A 19,053-nucleotide genomic window follows, 5' to 3' on the forward strand; every position below is an offset into this window, starting at 1 on the left:
CTCTGGGTCACATCTCCCTGGTATCCCAGCTCCAGGTCGCTGCTCCCTGGTATCCCCGCTCCGGGTCCCTGCTCCCTGGTATCCTGGCTCCGGGTCCCTGCTGTCTGGTATCCCCGCTCCGGGTCGCTGCTCCCTGGTATCCTGGCTCCGGGACCCTGCTATCTGGTATCCCCGCTCCGGGTTGCTGCTCCCTGGTATCCCCACTCCGGGTCGCTGCTCCCTGGTATCCTGGCTCCGGGTCGCTGCTCCCTGGTATCCTGGCTCCGGGTCGCTGCTCCCTGGTATCCCCGCTCCGGGTCCCTGCTCCCTGGTATCCCCGCTCCGGGTCCCTGCTCCCTGGTATCCCCGCTCCGGGTCGCTGCTCCCTGGTATCCCCGCCCCGGGTCACTTCTCCCTGGTATCCCCGCTCTGGGTCACTTCTCCCTGGTATCCCAGCTCTGGGTCACTTCTCCCTGGTATCCCCGCTCTGGGTCACTGGTCCCTGGCATCCCCGCTCCAGGTCGCTGGTCCTGGTATCTGCGCTTGGGGTCCCTGGTATCCTGGCTCTGGGTCGCTGGTCCCTGGTATCCGCGCTCCGGGTCACTGGTCCCTGGTATCCCCGCTCCGGGTCACTGGTCCCTGGTATCCCCGCTCCGGGTCACTGGTCCCTGGTATCCCCTCTCCGGGTCACTGGTCTCTGGTATCCCAGCTCCGCGTCGCTGCTCCCTGGTATCCCCGCTCCTAGTCATTGTCCCCTGGTACCCCTGGTACCCCCGCGCCGAGTCCCTGGTCTGTGGTATCCCTGCTCTGGGCTGCCGACCCCATTCCACCCTGTCATGCCCTTAAATCTTATTCAGCTCCATCAGTTGCCACCTCAGCTTTCTCTGCTCTAAAGAAAACACCCTCTCTTCGGAACTAATCCCAGGTAACGTCCTAGTGCATCTCCTCTCCAACCCCTCCATTGCAATTTCATCCTTCCTATTGTGTGGTGATCCATACCTCACACAGTACTGTACTCCAGCGGTGCCCTAACCAGAGTTCTGCATAGCTCCAACATGGCCTCCCTGCCCTTATGATCTGTGCCAAAACTGATAAAGCCATAAGCTACCCTAGTCACCTTGTTAACCTGTCCTGGTACCTTCAGGGATGTGTGACCATTCTTGTCAGCCTCACAGTATGCTGCCATTCAATGAGTACTCCCTTGTTTTGTTACTTCTTTCAAAGTGTAACGTTCAGGGTTAAATTCTATCCACTGATGATCTGCCCGTCTGCCCAATCTGTCTGTATTTTCCTGTAATTTAAGACGTTCTTCATCACTGTTAATCACCTGGCCTATCCACAAATGTTATTAGTGTCGATCCCTTGACCCCACCCATTTCTTATTTGTGTCGTCTATATACCACGAACAATAAGGAATCCAGTACTGATCCCTGTGGTATACCACAGGACACCAGCCTCCAATCACATAGCCAACTATCAACCACCGGCCTTTGTCTCCCGTCACTAACTCATTTTGGATCCAGGTTATCCAGGAACCCATGTGCTTTCATATTCTTTACTCGTTCCTGTGTGGGACCATGGCGAAGGTTTTGTTGAAATCCAAATAAACTACATCAATTGCACTACTCTCACCTGCACATGTGATCACCTCCTTGAAAAACCCTTTTGGATTTGTTCTGCATGACCTCCCTTTTAACAAAACCACATGTTTGAAAGTTGGAAGTCCCCTTGGAGCCTTGGCTTCTTGCATTGTGAGAGGCAAAGGTGGTGCCAAGATTCAGTTGGTGGTGGGTAAGAAGGTTGCATGTGTCCTTCGCATCATGATTTGCTCAGGGGCAGAGGAAGAAAGGTGGCAGGAGTCCCACATGCCACTCATGCGCCCACCTAATTAAATGTGTTAAATTTGCCACACGGGAGCGGGGATACCAGTGTGAATGACCTTACATCAACTCTATGACTCTAAAAGCAAGTTGTTTTTTAATCTCTTAAATTTAATGTTTTCTGTGACAGAATATTTATATTTTTGCAGCAAGTTTGCACGTGGGGTACAGACGCTCTTCGCTGTTTATCAGTCTTCAAGCTCTCCTCATATTTGTTTAGTCTACGACACATGGCATGGGTTTTCTTGGTCTGCAAGTCCAAAGGCTTATACTTTTTGCCCTTGTGGAATTTTCTCAAGCTGTCTTTTTGTGTCTGACTCATGAGAACCAGGACTCTTGCAATGGACTTCTGGACAGTACAAGGTCTGGACAGGTTTGGATACAGCTCCTCCAGTTCTTATAGCCTCCCAGAGCTGGGAGAGTTCGACCTTGAGGTCATCCAACTGTTTTGGTAACTCCTCTTATCTTGCCATGCAGATCATGTGCCTTGATTTTTGCCAATTTCTTGGGCAAGCTCAGGAAAAGCCAAAATTTAGTTATTTTGGAGTGACAAATGGTCTTTGTTCAATAATGAATGCTAACAGTATTCTTCACGAATTGTCACACACGCAGGCTGTTATTTTAATGGCCGGATGACTTGGCCCTCCTCCAGCTCTGCACTACCACTGCCCTCCAAAACAATAACGTCCACGTCCCCCACCACCCTCTGCCTCCCCCATTGCTGTAAATCTCTGCGATTACTGCTCTCACCAGAATGGATAATGATGATGATCTGAGCAGGTGGCTGAGTTTTCCACTAAATTAAACACACAAACAGGGAGTAACAGAACATATGTTCTGTAAGTGAGAGTACCCAGTGATTGTGTTGCTAGCCATTTTCCACATTTGGATGCAAGAAAAGAGCAGAATTGTAGAAACACCTTTTCCCAGTTGCTGGCAGGAGTTTCTTGACTGAAAAACTGAAAGAACTGCGGATGTTGGAAATCTGAAACAAAGTCAGAATTTAATAGAAAATCTCAGCTGATCTGGCAGCATCCGTGGAGACAAGTAAGAGTTATTGTTTCGAGCCCAGTGACCCTTCCTCAGAACGAAAGACCCGACACGTTAACTCTGATTTCTTTCCACAGGTGCTGCCAGACCCGGTGAGATTTTCCAGCAATTGCTGATTTTGTTCCAGTTTCATGTGTGGCTTTTTATGCTCAGTTTGGCCAGCCCTCTTCCCCCATAAAGCAGCTCATGTTATAGATTCATTTCAATAGTGGAAGAAAATGTGACCTTCTGGAAATCCTGGCCCTTGGTCCTAAACATCTGCATGAGGTTGATTTCTAAATTCTGCTGTTCTTGTAAACTTGAACGGATGGCATGGATTTAGCTCACTTTATGAAAATCTCTGTGATGTTTCTGGATCAGGAGCTAGGTTTGTTCTTTGAATTTCCTCCACAGAATAATTAGTTTTGTGTGTCTCAGGGCAGCATAGTTGCCCTGCATCCTTTCATTCTGAATTTGACGATTAGTAAGTCTGCAGGCTTATACTGTATTTCAATAGATCAGTTTTAAAATTGAACTACTTAGGTTTGCTCAATTAAGTAAACTTGACTAACTGGCTGAATCTTTCTATAAAGTGTAGTGTTTTGAGGTAACTATAAATTTGCAGATTAGTAACATTGCATTTGACTGTTGTTGGATTCTCTACTTCAAGTATTTCCAAAGAACATTGGGTAGCATTAGGAAAACACGGGATCACAACAGGGTTATCTAATGGATCAAGATTGCAAAATTACAGATGATACGCTTGTGTGGCAACAAAATGGAGCAATCTTTATACTTTCTACAGTTTTACTCTTGACTGAGGAGGTTCAGTTTTGCACGGAGGCTTACTATCCAGATGTAAATCTCCACATTGTGCGCAGTTTTGGGACCAATATCTTGGGAAGGATGTACTGGCCTTGCAGAATATTCAGAGGAGGTTCAAGAGAATGGTCCCAGGAATGAAATACTTAACATATGAGGAGCATTTGAGGATTCTGGGTCTATACTTGATGGAATTTATAAGGATGAGGAGAGGTCTAATTGCAACTGAATGGCCTGGACAGATATATGTTCGGAAGATGTTTCCTTTGGTAGGAGAGATAAGGACCCGAAAGCATAGACTTAGAGTAAAGAGAACTCCTTTTAGAACAGAGATAAGGAGAAACTTCTTCAGCCAGAAAGTGGTGAATCAGTGGAATTCATTGCCACAGAAGGCTGTGGAGGCCAGGTCATTGAGTATATTTAAGACTGAGATAGATAGGTTCTTGATTATCAAGGGGATCAAGGATTATGGGGAGAAAGTGGGAGAATGTGGTTGAGAAATGTATCAGCCATGATTGAATGGAGGAGCAGATTCAATGGGCTGAATGGCCTAATATCTGCTCCTATGTCTTATGGTCTTATATTCTAAGATATGTAAATAAATCATAAAATCATAGAATCCTACAGTGTGGAAGCAGGCCAATCAACCCAATGAGTCCACACTGACCCTCAGAAGAGCATTCCACCTGACCTAACCCTATTCCTCCCCCAACCCCCTTCCCAATTCCTGTAACTCTGTAGTTCCCTTGGCTAATCCACCTAGTCTGTACTTTGGACTGTGGGAGGAAAGCAGAACACATCGAGGAAACGAATGCAGACACGGGGAGGCGATGCAAACTCGACACAGACAGTTGCCCAAGGGTGGAATCGAAGTCAGGTCCTTGGTGCTGTGAGACAGCAGTGCCAACTACTGCTTGGGGTAGTACAGAACTTAAATAGTGCCGAAAGAAAACACAAAGTTGAAGCTTTTCATCTTGCGCTCATCAGGACAAGGACCCAGAAACAGACTCTGAGGCAAAAAATGCACCATTTTGTACAGAATGCGAAGAGGGTGCTGATTAGTTGAACTATACCTGACTAATCAAATCGACATGCATGATCTGAGAATTGAGATTGACAATTGACTGTTCTTGCTGTATCTTATGTCAGTGATGGCTCAACCAATCAGTACCATCTTCTCATTCTGTCTGAAATGGTGCTCCTGCTTTCAAGTCCTTTTTATAGCCTCATCTGACAATTAACAAGATCCTTTCATACCCAAAGTACAATGACATTGCAGTATCAGAGTACAAAGGATACAAGTGTATCCTGAAAAACAATATGCAATGATATTGCAACAGAGTAGGTGCCTGGGATTAGAGCAAATAGCTCAAGATCAAAAACAGTCACTGAACTGCGATGGGGAAAATGACCTTTCGTAACGCAGTCGCTGTTATTAGAGCCAGCTCATCAAACATGGGCTTCCTGGGCCTGATGAGTACACAACAAAATGCTTCAACTGCCTGGCTGCTTTTAGCAATGTTCATACTCCACATTCTCGCTGATAAGAAAAAAACAACATCAAGCTAACTATATCATGTTGAGCAAAAATAAATAAACATGAAAATAAAATTGGTTACCATGGTAAGGGACCTGTATGAATCTGTTCTCTGTCTCTCTAACATTGTTACTCTTCATGCCCATGTTTGATGAGCTGGCTCTAATAACAGCGACTGCGTTATGAAAGGTCATTTTCCCCATCTCCGTTCGGTTGCTGTTTTTGATCTTGAGCTATTTACTCTAATCCTAGGCACCTACTCTTTTGCAATATCATAGTGTATTTCTTTTACACTTGTATCCTTTGTACTCTGATAGCTGCAATGTTGTTGTAGTATTGAGTATGAAAGGAACTTGTTAATTGTCAGACAAGTATATAAAAATATCTTACATAGCTTGTGTCCCTCTATTTTTTTCCACTTTTTAATAATGGGCCGCATTCTGTGGCACCCTGTTTCAAAGAAAATGCCAAGTCCTGCTGTGGAGAGGTCATTCTAACATTTCACTGACTGAGAGAGACTTCTTTGTTTTTAAGATACAGAAGAATAAAACAACAAAGTGCAACCATTAGTCAAATTTTATTTACTAAGATTATCTGACGATATCAAAATTGTATTTGTAAAGTCCCCAGATGTTTCAGCTGTTACGGAATCAAGCTGTTTGGCTAAATGAAGAGTGGGAACCTCATTTTGCGTTCAACTGGCACCCAGTAGAGCTGTTGTTGCAAGGTTTAAATAGTAATTAATTACTTGTGCATCTGATCAGGCAAATATGAGACTGAGACACAAAAATATACTTAAATCAGTGGCCAATTCACACTATGTTTGAAAAACCTGAATATACATATTTAGATCTTTAATAAAAGACTCTCAAAACTTAATTCTCAACATTTGGCCAGTTATAGAAAAGCTGGAAGTTACAATGGGAACAACCTCTCTTTAAAAGATTAGCAATCATAGCTTTAAGCATTTATTGTTTGCAAAAATGTTGTGCATGAATTACAATTCATTTTCTTCACTGAATTGACTTTACATTATTTTCTCTCTAATTCCATCTAAGTTCCTTTCCTTATTCCTCTTCTTTTTCAGTTTCTCTGTGCCATAGCTGAGAGGCAGAGTCAGTGACTTTCACCTTGATCTTTGCCAGTGCTGTTATATGTTCCATGCTAAGAAATACATGAGAGCAGTGTGTGATGACTCTCATCCAGTTTTTTTCCCCCTTAATGTGAAGAACCACCAAAGCAGTGACACCTCTGTGTAATTGATAAGTTGACCATTTTTCCTCTTTGGAATTCTTAGACTCATCTAATCACTCCATGTCACAACAATCTAATGTATGAGCTTACAACTTGGTCATTATTTTGACCCCTCTGCCCCGAAAGATGCTGCTTTGAAAAAGTTAAGAGATAGTTTTTTTTTCCCCAAAGGGTGGCACTAGTGTAGTGGTATTGTCACTGGCCTAATAATCCAGAACCTAGGCTAATGTTCTGGGCAGATGTGTTCGAATCCCTTCATGACTGATGATGAAATTTGTGTTTGATAGGAAAATCTGTAGATTTTGGTGGCCGTGTAACTACTGTCCTTTGTTGTGAAACTCCATCAGGTTCAATCATGTCTTTTAGAGAAGAACATTTGCTAACCTTACCTGGTCTGGCTTACATAGAGTCATAGAGATGTACAGCACGGTCCATGCCGACCAGATATCCCAACTCAATCTAGTCCCACCTGCCAGCACCCGACCCATATCCCTCCAAACCCTTCCTATTCACATACCCATCCAAATGCCTCTCAAATGTTGCAATTGTACCAGCCTCCACCACATCCTCTGACAGTTCATTGCATACATGTACCACCCTCTGTGTGAAAAAGTTGCCCCTTAGGTCTCTTTCCCCTCTCACCCTAAACCTATGCCCTCTAGTTCTAGACTCTCATCCCAGGGAAGACACTTTGTCTATTTATCCTATCCATGCCCCTCATAATTTTGTAAACCTCTATAAGGTCACCCCTCAGCCTCCGATGCTCCAGGGAAAACAGCCCCAGCCTGTTCAGCCTCTCCCTATAGCTCAAATCCTCCAACCCTGGCAACATTCTTGTATATCTTTTCTGAACCCTTTCAAGTTTCACACCATCTTTCCAATAGGAAGGAGACCAGAATTGCACGCAGTATTCCAACATATGGCTCCAGACATGTGGTTGATTCATGATGGAAGGGTAATAACTGCGGACCTAGTCAGTAATGCCCATGTCACATGAATAAGTAAAAATGAAGTGGCCAACTTCCGGTGTCCCAAACTAACACATGTTCTTCAAGTCTAAACCCTGGTAGGTGAGTGTTAACTGGGCATTAAACTATCCAATGTGGATCATTAGTGAATAGTGTCCAGTACTTTTGAACAATTTACGTCCATACCATGGCTGTGTATTATGAAAATATTCATTGAATCAAAAATGAATGAAATTGCAATTTGGATCTCTTTGCATTATGGAAACTTATACAAACATCATCATTTCACAAATCCAGACCTTGATTTTATCAGTTAAAATTTTGAGGTTCTGAACATGCAGTCAATTAAATAGAGCGCCAAAATTTGTTTTCTATTTAAAAGCATCATTGGAATATTAACTGTTACTTCAAGCACTTAAATTAATGTGTCTGTAAATGTAGCTTTGCAATAATCATTTTGTTACTATTTTTTAAAGCATCTATACTGTTAAAACAATATTTAAATGTGCAATTGAGTAATCATAGTTGCTCATTTTTTGAGTGAGAATTGTCAATGAAACTAAGTTGTTTAATCTAATGTCCTTTGTTGGATTGTAGAAGTATTAAACAAGTTAATTTAAAATTCCAAGAATTAATAATCTATTTAATCTTTACAGTAGGGTGACATTATCTTTCTAATCAGACCCAAAGCAACTTGTCTTAAAATACACCTAATTCCTTGTGTGTTGCAGCTTTAAATAGAGTTGGAATATGTAATTGGAAGAGGTTTTAAATAGTCACCTTTCAAAATGCACTAGAAACAAAATTAAATCTAGGTACCATTGTGTCTTATCTATGGTTATTTAAATTTCTAATAAGTTCTCATGAAAGATGAAATTTAATTTACATGGATCTGCTTCACACTGATTAATATAAATTAAGTCATTTAATAGATCATATTTATACAATACAATACAGCTCAGGAACAGGCCCTTCAACCCATTAAGCCTGTGCTGATTCCCAGTCTTTAACCCGTTACTTTTTGCCGATACCTAGTTTTGATCCCTCTCTTTGCCTCCCATTCATGTGTCTATGAAGATATGCCTTAAACGTTGCTAATTGCCTGCTTTCACTACCTCCACTGGCAGAGCATTCCGGGCACCCACCACTCTCTGGGTGAAATATCCCCTCCGCACTTCTCCCCTAAACACTCTCCCTCTCACCTCGAACCCCATGCTGTCTTGTAGTTGACTTTTCCACCCTGGGGAAAAGTCTCTGATTATCCACCCTACCTATGCTTTTCATAATTTTGTAGACCTATATCAGGTTGCCCCTCAACCTCCATATTTCCAGTGTAAACAATCTGAGTTTATCCAACCTCTCCTCATATCCAAATCCCTCCAGCTCAGGCAATATCCCAGTAAACCTACACCCTCTCCAAAGTATCCATGTCCTTCTGGTAGTGTGGCAACCAGAACTGCATGCAATATTCCAAATCTGGCCTAACTAAAGTTTTGTACAGCTGCAACATAGCTTGCCAACTTTTATATTTGATGCCCCGGCTGATGAAGGCAAGACTGCGGTATGCCTCTTTACCACTTTATCCCCCTATGTTGCCACTTTCAGGGATCTGTGGACCAGTACGCCCAGATCCCTCTGTATATCAATGCTGCTCAGGATTCTGCCATTTACTGAATAATTTGCACCTGATTTTCATCATTCAAAATGACTTGTCTCACGTTTGTCCAGATTAAACTCCATCTGCAATTTCCCTGCCCAAATATCCAATCTATCTATATCCCGCTGTATAGTTGACAATTCTCTTCACTATCGCAATTCTTTGGTATCATTCACAAGCTTACTAATCAGACCATGTATGTTTTCATCCAGATTATATTAGAAACAACAAAGATCCCAGCACTGATCCCTGAGGAACACTATTGGTTACTGATCTCCATTCCAAAAAGCACCCTTTTATTGCTGCACTCTGTCTTCTATGACCAAGCCAGTATTGTATCCATCTAGCCAGCTCACCCTGGATCCCATGAGACTGTATCTTCAGTTTCAACCTGCCGTCAGGTAGCTTATCAAATGCCTTACCAAGTCCATGTGGACCACAGCTAGTGTCCTTCCCTCATCCATCATTCTTGTCACCTCCTCAAAAAAAACTCAATCAATTTGGGAAGACATGACTCTCCCTGCACAAACCTATGCTGCCTACCACTAACAAGTCCATTTGCTTTCCAGTGTGAATAAATTCTGTCTGTGAGTATCTTCTCCAACAGCTTCCCCGCCACTGACATGAGTCCCTTTGGCCTGTAATTACCCGAATTATCTCTGTTTCCTTTCTTAAACAAAGGAACGACATTGGTCATTCTCCAGTCCTCTGGAACCTCTCCGGAGGCCATGGAGAAAGCAAAGATACCTGTTCAGGGCCAGTTATTTCCTGCTTTACCTCCCATAGAATCCTGGGATAGATTCCATCTGGTTCTGGGGACAAGTGTACCTCAATACAGTTTCTCCTTCATTATCTTGTGAAGGGGAGGATATGTTGGTTAATTATTTGTGGTTTTTCTTTACAAAATATATAATGACTGCCAGCTGGCTTTTGATTGCCCAGATGTTCGATCAGGAAGATCAAAATTATCCACTGTTCTTGGCCTCACCCTGGATGTTTTAAAACATACCTATCCTCGTAGAATCATTTTATTTGGGGCAAAACGGTGGCTCAGTGGTTAGCACTGCTGCCTCACAGTGCCAGGGACCCAGGTTCGATTCCAGCCTTGGGTGACTGTGTGTGTGGAGTTTGCACATTCTCCCTGTGTTTGCGTGGGTTTCCTCTGGGTGCTCCGGTTTTCTCCCACAGTCCAAAGATGTGCCGGGTAGGTGAATTGGCCATTCTAAATTGTCCATAGTGTTAGGTGCATTAGTCAGAAGGAGATAAGTCTGGGTGGGTTACTCTTCAGAGGGTCGGTGTGAATTTGTTGGGCCGAAGGGCTTGTTTCCACACTGTAGCGAATCTAATCTAATCTAATTTTTAAATCTGTGAATAAAGTGCCAAGTTAACATTTCAAGTCCAGTCACCCTTCTTCAGAACAGTTATGAATCAGGGTCACCAGATTCAAAATATTAACTCCGTTTACGCTCCATAGATACTGAGATTCTCCAGCAATTTCTGGTTTTGTTTCAGATTTCCAGCATCTGCAGCTCTTTGTTTTATCCAAGAATGAAGTTGTTCCATATACTTTATACTTTATACTTTATTTGTATCAAGAAACTTGTCACTGAGTTAAAGTTTGGATCATAGAATCTCTACAGCATGGAAACTGGCCATTTGGCCCAACAAGTCCACACTGACCCTCTGAAGAGTAATCCACCGAGACCCATTCCCTCACCCTATTACTCTACATTTACTCCTGTACACTCTGGGCAATTTAGCATGGCCAACTCACCTAATCGGCACATCTTTGGATTGTGGGAGTAAACCGGAGCATCCGGAGGAAACCCACGCAGACATGGGGAGAACGTGCAAACGGAGCTGTGTTATCAGAGATCAGTTGATAACTGATGCACAATATGTTCATTTAATTGAAATGCTTATTGCGTAAAATGTTTTGGAGCAAAAAAAACATACCCCGGTTTCTCTGTATTTTAACTGACTCACCTCCTAAGCAGGGGTGAAAAGAAAGGGCGCATCTACTGCTGGCATTTTTATTGGATTCAGGCAAAGAAGAAAGAACAAGAAACTCAGTTGGAGAAGGGGATGTGAGTTTGACTCACCTTCTATAATTCAGTTTCCTTTTTTTTATTAATTTTTCCTCAGTAAGGAACCTCGGAGCAGTTTTTCTAAACTAAAAGAATTCTATTGAGCGCACATTCTTTTCTGCAATTGTCCAATATTATGAGAAGTGTCGTTTATTATTTTCAATATTGCTTTGTTTCTGAACAAAGCAGTGCTTTGAGGAACAAAGAAACTGTATTCCTGTTTTTGTCTGCTTCTTTCTTCTGTCCTGGAACCTGCAATATATTTTATATTCATTCGTAGAATGGAGATTTGTTCACTGTCAATCCTGAATTGCACCTAATCACTGACTGGAGTACAATTGCATTGCTTGCTAGGTTATTTCAAAGGGCTGTTAGGAGGTCATGTTACTGTGGGCTTGAAGTCATATATAGATCACACCATAAAAGAGTGACCGATTTTCTTCATTAAAGAAGATTTGTGAACTAGATCGGTTTTAAGATCATCTGTTGTGGCCATGTGGTGACAACTGCAGATTTCATGTAGTTTTTAAGTGTATAGTTTTTGGAAAAAAAGAATTCTGTGTAATGGTAGGGTTAGAATTCATGTGTCCAGATTTCTAATATAGTCTCTGAAGGAGTAATGCAGTATCTGTGTATGTGACATTTGTGCTTGTGTGAATTAACATTTTGAGAGGGTTGGTGGAGGGTTGTTGCTATGCTTCATTAAACAGTGATTCAATTATTTCATTTTCCAGAAAAAAATGGAAATTGAAATTAACTGGAGACTCAAATTAGTTTCATTAATCGTGTACAGCTGCACTAATGAGATTTTTTTTTATTGAGCGAGACATTATTTCTAGTTTTCAGCATACATTTATAAATTAATTTAGCATCGTCCAAATGAGTGAAATTATGGACTTGATCAGACTCTGATCTTTTGCAATGCCCAAGAATAAATCGCTGCCCTGGATTTGCACCTGGATTCCTCGTAGAGTCATAGAGATGTAAAGCATGGAAACAGACCCTTTGGTCCAACCTGTCCATGCCGACCAGATATCCCAACCCAATCTAGTCCCACCTGTCAGCACCAGGCCCATATCCCTCCAAACCCTTCCGATTCATATACCCATCCAGATGCCTTTTAAATGTTGCAATTATACCAGCCTCCACCACTTCCTCTGGCAGCTCATTCCATACGCACACCACCCTCTGTGTGAAAAAGTTGCCCTTTAGGTCTCTTTTATATCTTTCTTCTCTCACCCTAAACCTATGCCCTCTAGTTCTGGACTCCCCCACCCCAGGGAAAAGACTTTGTCTATTTATCCTATCCATACCCCTCATGATTTTGTAAACCTCTATAAGGTCACCCCTCAGCCTCCGACACTCCAGGGAAAACAGCCCCAGCCTGTTCAGCCTCTTCCTACAGCTCAAATCCTCCAACCCTGGCAACATCCTTGTAAATCTTTTCTGAACCCTTTCAAGTTTCACAACATTTTTCCGATAGGAAGGAGACCAGAATTGCTCGCAATATTCCAACAATGGCCTAATCAATATCCTGTACAGCCGCATGACCTTCCAACTCCTGTACTCCATACTCTGACCAATAAAGGAAAGCATATAATTTGGTTTAACTTAGATAAGAAAGTGTTTACTTGAAATAAATTTGTGCACTTGAATTCAACTATAATTTATTCCCAACCTATTTAATGCAAATTGTTAGATGCATAATTTATATATGTGTACGTAAATGCAGAATATGTTGTTGTGATTACCTTTTGCTCAGTCATTTATCATGGTTTTAATTAGAAGTTCAGTCTTTGAAATATTTGCTTGGACATTTCTAAATATTGGCTTTTAAATAGGAGCTTTTCTTTCTTTTCAGGGTAGAAGAGAAGTGGGAGAAGAATATTTCTGTACACTGCATGACCCTTCCAGTGAACACTTGCCTGCAGTTGTTACTCATACTGGCTTCATCAACTGCCTCTCTCCCTCCTTCACTACAGAACATGAACTCTTTCAAGGTATTTTTGGATAAAATGACTTGTTTTGAAGCACTTCAGTTTAAAATGTAACCGTGCTGCAATGGCACATGTCAGCAGGCGCTTGAGAAGTCATATTTGAATGACTTATTGTGGCATGTTTGCACAGATTGTAAGTGTAATGTTGAAGAGGTTGAGATATTGCTGGCCATCTTAGAGTCCTTGGCCTACACTGATCACTGAACACAGTGGACAGGACATTTGCACTGACCCCTGTTTTAAATGGGTAGGGACTCAATTTGAGCATTCAGATCATCCCATACCTCTCAATAGCTTCTCTCTTGCAGTGAACGTAGTCCAACTCATTGATTGTACCCAAGTCATCTCATTTTGTCACATTTCTTTTCTGCTTTTTCCATAATCTTTATTTTCTGTGCTTTCTATTCTCTGTAGCAAGGTCCCTAAAACTGGGCACAGTTACCCTCCATTGTGGTCAAACCAATGTTTTGTACAGACCCACTATCGCTTTCTGGTGCCAATCCAATTACTTTCTTTATTGGTTTTTCTAATTACATAACTGATGTTACAAATCTGTATCCTTAAATCTCTCTGCCCTTTCAAAGCATTGTGAAATTTATTTTTGGTATCACTTAAATTTGCTTTCTGTTTCGAACCATGTTCTACTTTACATATTAACCTGGTTCTCCTGAATTTGCACAATCTGCCTGCTCCCCTAAACTGCCTCTGTCAACAACTCTCTATTCTTCCTGTCAGTTTTACTGTGCCCCTAATTAATGCCATCAGCAAATTTTCATATTCACCCTTTAAGGTTTGTCTCTCAGACCTGAGTACAGAACAAGGTATACATTGCCAGTCTTGGAAGCATTCATTTACTCCCATTCTTCCTCCTGCAGACATCCATTTCCTTGTATTTCATGAATACTTTAATCTGTTAATTGGCCCTGATCCAAGAGCTTTTTTAAAATTCTAGATGGTTCAAATCACTGGATTCCTTTTGTCTGTGCATGGTATGATTTCCTGTAAGAATTTGATTAGATTAGTTGACCATGACCTACTCTTTACAAATGTGAATTGACACTTATTAGCCCATACCGTTTGCTAGTATTATCCCTTGTTGTTATCTCCAGCAACTTCCCTGCTATAATGTGGGTTCCCTGATCTATAATTGCCTGAACTGCTCCTTTTGAATGTGGCTGTGATACATATCATATTCTAACCCTTTCCCACAACCACAGTCTTTCAAATGACTTTGAGACATTATAGTGAATCTTTTTGTTGTCACAGATCAACATCTGACGCTGGCATCAGCATCAAGACATACTGTCTGAATGATCAGTCATTTTAAACCCTTGTGCAATTTTTTCTTTGTATCAATTGGAAGTTTCTCCACATAATCCTCTGATATTGTGCATTTTTCTTTTCACTATCCTCCAGAAGAGCTGCTGTCCTGATCAATATTTATTACTCAAGTGACATCATATAAAGTCGTTAATTCATTGCTGTTTGTAGGACCTTTGTTTCTCTCCCAATACTCCAGCTTAGGCTGAAAAGCGAAATCATGTCAATCATCTCTTTCTGAAAGATGTAAAGGCCTTGGAGAGGCTACAGAGGAGATCTGTTTTTATGGTATTGGAGATGAGGGATTTCAGTTACGTGTAGAGATTAGAGGATGAGTATAAAGGTGGTAGCTGTTTCTATTGCCAGTGACTAGAAGACATTACATACATAAGGTAAATAGAAAAATAAAAGAACCTGAGAAACAGGAAAATTCTTTGAATGTTCCACTAATCAAGATGATCATGGCTGATGATCATGGCTGATGATCAATACCGAAATCTTCATCCCTCCATGTTCCTGGATCCCTTTAGCCACAAGAACTGCATCTGCCTCCTCCTTGAAAACACAATGTTTCATCGTCAAATTCTTGCTGGGGTAGTGAATTCCTGAAAAGGTGATGTTGTTCTGTGTCAGAATAACAGAATGGGTATCTACTCTTTTTTAACTATACATGTGTATATAATACGTATATATATGTATTTTTTTTTAACATGAGCTTTAGATTTTTTTGAGTTGGGCAGAATTTAATAAGATGACACACAGCTAAATGCCCAGGAGGATCGTTAGTGGCTTGTGACAGAAGCCCGCCCTGTAGCTACTGTGGGCAGGTTAGATTGTTACAGAGCAAGGAAGTTCATTCTCTTGATGGGAGAAATTCCCATCCTTTACAGCTGCCAGGTAATCTGCTTGGCCAGCAACACCAGCATCTCTGTTGTGGTGAAAATGCCAGAAGAAGGAGGATCCCAGGTTCTTCCCATCTCTTTTCTCACAGGGGCAGACTGTAGTTCACACTAGGAGTTCCTGGAGGTAGCTGTCAAATTAAATAACCATCTATCTTCTGTGAAAGCTGAGTTAGGAGTTGCTGGTGTTTGGGAATCTACACAGTGTGCAGATTAGGTCAAGTAAACACAGGCCTGTTAATCATGTTTTTATGTTTAGATAGACAGCGTATCCCTGTGGTCATGACCTTGGGAATGGGAAAAAAGGGATTATTGTTGGGAGATGAGGGTTTTGGCAAGGGTGTCACTTACCCTTTGGGTGGTAGGCATTAGGGACCTCTGCGGGGCAGTGGGGGGGTGGGTGGTGTTGCTAATTAGGTATACTTTGGGGCTTAACTTTAGAGAGGATTGTGTAAAAAGTGCATAAACCCAATGGAACTGTCCAGTTTGTCAAGATGCCTCTTGCTGAGATATTTGTATTATCAATAGACACAGGTGAGGTGCCGGAAGGCTGGAGGTTGGCTAACATGGTGCCACTGTTTAAGAAGGGTGGTAAGGACAAGCCAGGGAACTGTAGAACTGTCAGCCTGATGTTGGTGATGGGCAAATTGTTGGAGGGAATCCTGAGGGACAGGATTTTGTGTATTTGGAAAGGCAGGGACTGATTAGGGATAGTCAACATGGCTTTGTGCTTGGGAAGCCATGTCTCACAAACTTGATTGAGTTTTTTGAAGAAGTAACAAAGAGGATTGATGAGGGAAGAGTGGTAGACGTGATCTATATGGATTTCAGTAAGGCATTTGACGAAATTCCTAACCAGGGAGACTGGTTAGCAAGGTTAGATCTCATGGAATACTGGGAAAACAAGCCGTTTGGATACAGAACTAGCTCAAAAGTAGAGGGTTGTTTTTCAGACTGGAGGCCTGTGACCAGTGGAGTGCCACAAGGATTGATACTTGAAAATGAACGTGAAAATGTGTTTTCTCCTGAATTATAATGTAGAACTTCATGAAATAGGAGTTATAAATTTTCTCCTATGTGTATAGTTACTTGTAGATAGTCAAATGAGTTTGTAGGGTGGTGGGTGAAAATAGGCATTAAATTAAATAGGCATTAAATTAAATTAAATAAAAGGTTATGGCAATGGGTAAGGTGGCATAGGATAGCAGAAGGGAAATGGGGGGGCTATGGAAATGTGTAGAAGGTATTAAGTGGAATAGATGTAGCCTGGGCAATGTATTGGGTGATGTGGAGTATTGAAAGCGTGTGGAGTGAGAGCTAGGGAAATGTTTTCTATTTCTCCTCTTCTGGAAATGCAAAATGTCTCTATGGATCTGGTCCTGGGACAAGTTCAGTGAAGATAAGTTACCCCTTTTGTGAAAAGTTATACATCTGCATAAGAAGTGCACAAACTCATCAGGACTGTCAAAGTTATGAAGGAATTATCTTGCAGTTTTAAAGAAAATGCAGTATTTCAGAGTGGATGTTTTGAGCTGCCTCTTTGTGGACAGCTCCAACTGTTTATTGACTTAAAGGTTTCAGCACCTAAGTGAAATGTTTGTTTTCATAAGGGATTGGTTGAAGCAATGTATTGGATGGATTAGCATCATTGAAGCCTTATTTTGTTACAATAATGACATTATCAAGAGATATAACTTGATTTTACTTTCAACATGCCTTTTGAATTCTGTCAGTGGATGCATTGACATTGAAACGGAAAGGCAAAGTGTGGTGGGTGGTGGCTGTGATTTGACACTGAGTTGGTAAAGGAGCTATTAAGGAGTGATTCGGGGATTATGGGGGATGAGGGTCCTCGAGAGATGAGTCGATTGGCCCTTGTGGATAGGAAGACAAACATAGGGTAGCATAGAGATAAGAGTGGCTACAAAAAGATATAGGTAGGTTAAGTGAATGGGTAAAGATCTTGGAAATAGAATATAATGTGGGAAGATGTGAAATAGTGAATTTGATGGGCAGAATTAAAAAGAAGCATGACTCAAAAAAGATGTGCAAGGCAGGTACATAGATGGTGGTAGGTACGTGGAACATGCTGCCAGGGAAGGTGATAGGAACAGATACGATGGCAATTAGTTTAAGAGGCATTTAGGCAGACACATGAAACAAATAGGGAATAGAGGGGTATTGACTATGTGCAGGCAAATGGGATTAGTTTAAAATGGCATCATAGTCAGCACAGGCATGGTGGGCCAAAGGGCCTGTTCCTGCACCATACTGTTCTATGGTCTCTGCTCTAAATGGTGAGAGAAATTGCAGAGCTTAAAGATGCAAAAGGATCTGAGTGTCCTATGTGCTACTACAGTAAGCAGTTAGGAAATTACGATAACACAGAGTTTCCAGAGTGATGTAAAAAGAATAACTGGGTGAGCAAGAAGTTGACAGATGGGATATTATGTGGGAAAATGTGACATTATTCACTTTGGCAGGAACAACAGAGGAGCTGAATATTATTTATTGGAGAAAAGACTGTAGAAAGCTATGAAACAGAAGGATTTGGGAGTCCTCGTCCATGAATCATAAACAACTAGCATCCAGGTTCAATGGGTAAATGGAAGGCAAATAGAATGTTGACCTTTATTTCAAAGAGAAGGGAGTATAAATGTAAGGATGTTTTTCAAGAAATGAACACTGCATGGGTCAGACTACATTTGACATGCTGTGAACAGTTTTGGACCCACTATCTGAGGAAAGGTATTTTGGCATTGGAGACAATCCAGAGAATATTCACTAAGATGAGACCAGGTACGGAGGGACTATCTTGTGAGGATAGGTTGAGTAAATTTGATCTGTACTTGTTGGAATACAGGAAAGTGAGAGACAGATTTATTGAAACATTCTTGATTCTTAGGTGACTCGACAGGGTAGATGCTGAAAGATTGTTTTTGATTAGATTAGATTACATTATTGTGTGTTCATGAAATAACTCCACAGAGGCCAATATGCCAACACCAAGTCACCCTCTATTTACACATGGAGACACCTTGGCACTGATTCAGCTGCCTCGGAGCCAGTTCTCAGAGTGAACTGAACCTCTAATACTCCTGTTTAGATCTATCAGCCAGGGCTCCTTGATTGGACCAAATTCACACCTGGCCGACCTCATTTACACTTATGTGAGGAATAAGAGAATGGTCAAAGAAAGAGTAGGGCCGATCAGGGATAGCATAGGGAATTTGTGTGTGGAGCCTGAGGAGGTAGGGGAAGCCCTAAATGAGTTTTTTGCTTCTGTCTTTACGAAAGAAACGAAGGTTGTAGTGAATGAAACCTTTGAAGAGCAGGTGTGCATGCTGGAATGGATAGAGATAGAGGAAGCTGATGTGCTGAAAATTTTGCCAAACATTAAGATTGACAAGTCGCCAAGCCCGGACCAGATTTGTCCTCGGCTGCTTTGGGAAACGAGAAATGCAATTGCTTCGCCACTTGCGAAGATCTTTGCATCCTCACTCTCCACCGGAGTCATACCTGAGGACTGGAGAGAGGCAAATGTAATTCCTCTCTTAAGAAAGGAAATAGGGAAATCCACAACAATGACAGACCAGTAAGTCTCACGTCTGTCGTCTGCAAGGT

At 41.8% G+C, this 19,053-nt stretch overlaps 1 protein-coding gene across 1 annotated transcript in view; it reads left to right on the plus strand.

The window, feature by feature from the left end:
• ube3d (ubiquitin protein ligase E3D) overlaps positions 1 to 19,053 on the plus strand; it is a 164,224-nt gene that overhangs the window by 98,588 nt on the left and 46,583 nt on the right. Inside the window, exon 9 of the mRNA XM_043686945.1 lies at positions 13,075 to 13,213. Within this exon, the coding sequence (XP_043542880.1) occupies positions 13,075 to 13,213 (139 nt within the window). The remainder of the gene's footprint in view (positions 1 to 13,074; positions 13,214 to 19,053) is intronic.

The sequence above is a fragment of the Chiloscyllium plagiosum genome, chromosome 3 (assembly GCF_004010195.1).
Source record: "Chiloscyllium plagiosum isolate BGI_BamShark_2017 chromosome 3, ASM401019v2, whole genome shotgun sequence".
In the NCBI taxonomy this organism is placed as follows: domain Eukaryota; kingdom Metazoa; phylum Chordata; class Chondrichthyes; order Orectolobiformes; family Hemiscylliidae; genus Chiloscyllium; species Chiloscyllium plagiosum.